Source organism: Cyrtonyx montezumae, unplaced genomic scaffold (genome assembly GCF_038088225.1).
Source record: "Cyrtonyx montezumae isolate F1298 unplaced genomic scaffold, pur_monq_1.0 scaffold_9, whole genome shotgun sequence".
NCBI lineage: Eukaryota > Metazoa > Chordata > Aves > Galliformes > Odontophoridae > Cyrtonyx > Cyrtonyx montezumae.
The window spans coordinates 595,221-600,803 of record NW_027072100.1 but is presented as its reverse complement, the minus strand read 5'-3'; the positions used below and the strand labels follow the sequence as shown (position 1 = coordinate 600,803).

General features: G+C 48.2%; 1 protein-coding gene across 1 annotated transcript; it reads right to left on the bottom strand.

Moving 5' to 3' along the window:
- Positions 1-1,177: 1,177 nt before the first annotated feature.
- Positions 1,178-5,583, bottom strand: AAR2 (AAR2 splicing factor). The gene is made up of 3 exons (XM_065754238.1): positions 4,821-5,583; positions 3,732-3,961; positions 1,178-1,438 (listed from the first exon to the last, which is right to left on the bottom strand). The coding sequence occupies exons 1-3, from the start codon at positions 5,566-5,568 to the stop codon at positions 1,271-1,273; spliced, it is 1,146 nt and encodes a 381-aa protein (XP_065610310.1). The 5' UTR covers positions 5,569-5,583; the 3' UTR covers positions 1,178-1,270.

Sequence of the window (5,583 nt, the reverse complement as noted above, 5' to 3'; positions counted from 1 at the left end):
GAGGAAAGTGAAGAACTGTTACTGAGGCAGTAACATGGCTTCTGGCAGCTGATTCCTGCAGTAGATTACTGATTATTTTGAAACACACCACCACATACTCCCTTCCCAGACCACTCCACATTTGCGCCTTGCTGTTATGAGCTGAACTTAGATGTCACAGATACCACTGTGACATTACATCTGGGGACACTGGACATCCAATGAGACAGGCCAGCAATACAGTACCATAAACTTCTGCTATATTATAACAAGATTGTACAGATGTTTTCTGTAGACAAGACGATTTTAACTACAAAAGACTAACAAGCAGGGTTAGCTCATTATATATGCATACAGACAAATAGCTGATGGAGTCTACCAGCTGAGGTTAACAAGCAGGTTACAGGGCTAAATCCCTGCATAGGCCCAAATGAGTCCCACAGAGTTTTCTTACAGCTACCTTGGGGGAGATGGGGAGAAAGAAGAGTTTGCCTTTTGTGAAAGTACTTAAGGTTTCTGAGTACAACAAAACAGCAGGCTATAGTTCTTGCGAAAGTCTGACATTCATGCTGGTTCTCCTCTGCTTCAGAACCTGGATGACTACCGTCCAGTAATTATTGCCCTTGTTACCAAACTGTTAACATTCCTTTACATCATGCTAAATGGAATGTCAGCAGTAAATACAAAATGTTTCAACAGAATTAGATGAAAAGATATTTCAGTATTAGTGATATAAAACGGGATGAATTCTGCTGTAGCTTTGAGCACTGCTCCACAACATGGCAATAAATCAACAGTAAGCAGCTAAGTATCTGACACAGTTTTGTAGTGCTTCTGGTTATGTTCCTGTAATTTGACCCCAGGAAGAATAAAAGTTCTCTATTCCGAACTTGGATTCAGGCTGCAGAAAGCTGTGACCAATCATGTGGGTTTACATTCCTCACTCCAGAGGCATCGAACAAGAATGAACAGGCTCCAGGTATGGAACACATCACCTCCAGCCCAGCAGGACAGATGAGACCAGAGCAAGTACACAATGACAAGTTGCTGCAGAAGAGCTAGAAGAAAAACAAGGTATCCACAGCAGGCATGTGCCTACTACATTCAAACTGTTCCAACAACTGTTGTTTTCTCACGTGGTGAGGAATCCTTCTGGGTTTTCCACATAATTTCTCTTCCTGCTGTAAAAATATAAGTGACAGAAAATGACACAGGAAGCTGGAAAAGTTAAGAATGGTGTGGAGAAAAAGTAATTTTAAAAAGATTTTTGATTCTAATGTAAGCACTTTGCTTAGTCCATGAGCACGCCCTCAGGAAGATCTACCACTACAGGAGCACAGTCATCAGGCTCTGTGTCAAAGTCCCACTTAAATTTCTTCGTTAGGTGAGCTTTGAATTTTTCAGCCTTTTTCCTTAGGGCCCTGTCAACATCAGCGTTGCATGTGTAGGAAAAAAACACCTGAAAGAACAAAGTAGATGTCAGTGAGATCTGTGGCACATACTGCACATCATCAACAGGACGCAGGAGGGGATGTTTCAACACAGGACCACTGGGAAAGGATGAGACAGCCTGAGAACCAGTCCTGTCTGGGACAACCTAAGCAAAGCCTGCATGTCCTCTTTCACCCCACAGCCACCTTGCCTTCAGTTGGGGTTACAAACACTAAGGCAATAACTTTTTTAAAGCATCAGCATAAATGCAATTAAATATATATTACAGAATTCTGAATTATGCTCATCTGTGAGTAAAAGACCCCTGCATGAGCAGAGGGGAAAGAAAAGCACTGAATTCACCTGACATGTGGGCAGCTTTAAAGCATGAGCTAGCATGGCCAACAGCTGGCTACACCCATGGGTTTTCACAGCTGGATGGATCACGAGAGCTTCCAATGCAGTTTCATAATACGGTATCACCAACACTTACTTATTTCATCAATCCTACCCCCCCCTTTAAATACTATAAGGGTTGTATATTCAGTGAAGAACACAACATACTGCTCCTGCCTCAGATCAAACTCCAAAAATAGAATTGCTGCATTCAAAGCTGAACACTCAGACAATGCATTCCCCTCTGCGCTACCACACACACTTCCAAATCCACCTGCACACACCCAGTAGTAAGTCCCAGAGGTCCCCTGGCACTATTTCGGCACATCAGGAAAATCCACAAGAGAACTGCACAACTCCTCACGAGGACAGCCTCCATTCAGCCCAAAGGCAAATTTCTTTTTTTCCCACCAGAAACGTGCTAACTGCTGTCAGGGGTTAACAGTGATCATGAAAGGCAACACAGCCACACTAAGGGCATCAGCTTTATCAGCCAACATGAAAAACCAAGGCAGATGAAATCCAAGGGTATGCAAGACTTAGGTGCCTCTAAACTGGAAGGATAACCAGAGAGAGAGTGCCCGCAGAACTCCCATTGCATGCAAGGAACATCTGGCTGATGAATTCTTTGTGGTGCTTGTTGCTCTGTGATTGCACTGCAGATAGAGGCAGATTTTCCAGTCATCCAATGGGACAGTAAAAGAAAATAAAAATAAAAATAAGAAAGACTTATAAATCCAAATTCTGAAAAATTCCAGTGGGACAAGTAAAACCATTTGCTTGATTAAAGCAATGTTTTTCCTATCACTTCATACAGCAAGTTACAAACACATATCTCACCCTGCAAAAACAGGAGTACAGCAGGAATCTGGAGTGCCAAGCAGAGAAATGAATCTGATCTCTGAGAACTGAGTAGGCACTGCATGCTTACATTAAACACCTCTAACATTCCCTGAGCACACAATTGCTCCTGCTGGGACTAAGTTTCTGTTGCAGAGTTTTCATACTTTTGGTTATGGCATTTTATTTCTTTATTTTTAAGAATCACATTTTCCATAAAGCTTTGACCTATTGCTGATCTGTTAGCAGTTACAATGACTGGGACTAACTGATTTTACTACTGCCAAATTACAGATTTGCCCATGCTTGTCTCAGCATAAGCAGAGTATTTCTGCATTTTGGAATAACCATAAATCCCCTAAGAACAAGAACTTGATTTCAGATCAGGAAATCTTCACCTTTGCATAAAGCTAGTGCAAGCAGAAAGGCTTCTGAAGTGCTATCAATGCCTTCAGCTCAATAACATTTCACTATAGCTTCTCTGTACACTAAGCACACCATTCAAGCTGACCAAAAATCATCACCAGTCCTTTATGCCAAACTACATATTTTTAAATGAATTGTATTTGGAGGGAAAAAAAATAAAAAAATCAACAAACTGATATCACTTTGCACTCGCTCAGCCTCTCTCAGAGATGTTCAGCTTAATACAGCTGAAAGCCCAAATCACTTTTAGGAAAAGCATGCTTGTCCCACCCAATCATGTCTGATGTGCCACTCCAGAACTCTAAATCTGTGCCAATGTACAAGACCACTTTCAATACTATTTTCAAGGAAACTATAATAAAGAAGTCCTAATTCTGTGTTGCAGCTGTCTTCATTAGCCTTTCTTCTCATTGCCTCACTTCATTGGCATGTGCATGCAGACTAACCCCAGTCCACAGTGCTTTAAAAGCTCATACATGACAAGAGTGGGCATTTCTGCATGAGCATCACAGGGAAAAAGTAAAAGGACACGTAACTACCCTCATAGGACACAGGTTCCATATCTCTGACAGAGCACAACAGCAGCTTACTTCCTCTTGAAGCTTCTCTCTGAATTTGCCTTGGACGCCCTCACTGTTCAAGAGATAGCACAGACGTACCTGCAAAGTACTGGTCAGAAAGTTGTCTTGGGAGACGATGTCCACAAAGAAATCAGATGGGATTTCATTCAGTTGGTGATACAGGACGAAGATGAGATCGGTGTAAAGGCCTTGATACTTTCCAATGGCATCTTCAGAACGGCACAGGATGTTTAACAGCCTTTTCCAGTGCTCAAATGCATCGTACACATTCCCAATCAGGAAGCAGATAAAAGCAAACTGTAACTCAGCTGCACATATTCAGAAAACAAAACAAAAGACATAAACTAAAGCATATCCAAGGCACACATCCTCTAAAAAGCTCTATGGGTACCTGCATAAACTGTAGGTTTAGCATTTGTATATAAACAACATTCTGCGCTCCGAAGGGTTCTGCTAATGGCAATCGATACTCCAAACATTGATTTTTTTCCTAATGCCCTGCTCTTAGCTCATCTGTAGAGAGAGCACAGCATAATTGGGCAGGGCTCCTACAAACTGTGACTGCCAGCTCTGGAAAGTGGCACTGCTGGCAGTCAGCGTACATATGGAAAGCTCGCAGGTGTGCGGATCTGCACAGAGACACAGCCGGCGCTCGGCAAGCATTCGCCTCCTGTGCCTGGGCATGCAGACAGCATCCACAAGCCACAAGGACAGGAACACTGGAGGAGGTGAGTGCCGTGTTCGTGGATGTCTCCTCCTCAGAGCTGGGACTGAGTCTCACTGGATACCCCAGCTCTGTCAGAAAGGCTCTGAAGAATGTTACCTACACTTGACATGAGTACCTCTGTCTATCCTCCAATCGTTTACAGTTAATTCTGACAAGGAATGAATCGTACAACGCGATGGACGACGTGAAAGACAAAAGGTTGCTCTGCAGCTCCGCAGTCCAGCTGAGCTTCCGGCCCCTCCGCACCACAGCGCGGCGCCCGGTCCCGCAGAGCGGGAGAGGGGGGCCCGGAGACAGCAGCCCCATCCAGCACCGTAGGACACCGCCAGCCCCGTGCTCCGCACGGCCACGGAACGGCCAGGGCTCCGCCCGGAACTCCCACCGCGCAGAGAAACGACTTAATGCTCCCGAAGCGCCCAGGCGGGACGCCGTGCACTCACCCAGCAGGTCCTGCGGCTGCCCGGCGTAACGCCGCGCGATCACCTTCTCCAGCGCGTAGCTGAGGTCCATGCTGTGCCTGGTGATCTCCTCCGGGCTGGCGCCGTCGGGATACGTCTGCTGCGGCAGCTCGGTGAAGCGGATCTCGGTGCCCGCTCTCGGCCGCATCTCGGGCAGCCGCGCCACGCCCTCGGCGTAGCTGCCGCATCCCGCGTCGTACGGGGGCAGCTGCTGCCCCTCGCGGTCCCGGCCGTGCCGCCCCGCCCGCACCGGCAGCACCTCCGAGAAGGCGGAGATCTGCCCGCTTTCCGGCCGCAGCCGCTCCACCGCCGCTTCGCTGATGAAGCCGCTGAGGGCGATCCACTTCTTCAAGGTCTCATAGGGGTAGGGCCCGAGGAACGCGTCCATCTCCCGCAGGTCCCGTCCGAGGGCTTCTTCTTCGCCCGGGGCCGCCTCCCGCAGCGCCTCGCGGGCGGGCTCCCAGCGCAGCGCGCGCACCTGGCGCGGCCGCAAGCAGAGAAAGAGCCCCGTGCGCGGCCCCGTCTCACGGCCGCCGGCGGCCCGGGCCGCGCAGTGCACGAAGTGCACGCCCGGCGGGATCATCTTAACGCCGCGGAAGCGGTGACCCACGGCCCAGCTGTTGTAGTCGATGCCGAACTCGGTGCCCTCGGGCACGCCCAGGACGACGACGGCCGCGCCCTCGAAGAAGAGGCGCTGGGCCAGCTCGGGGTCCAGGCGCGGCCCCGCCATAGCGCGTGCGGGAGC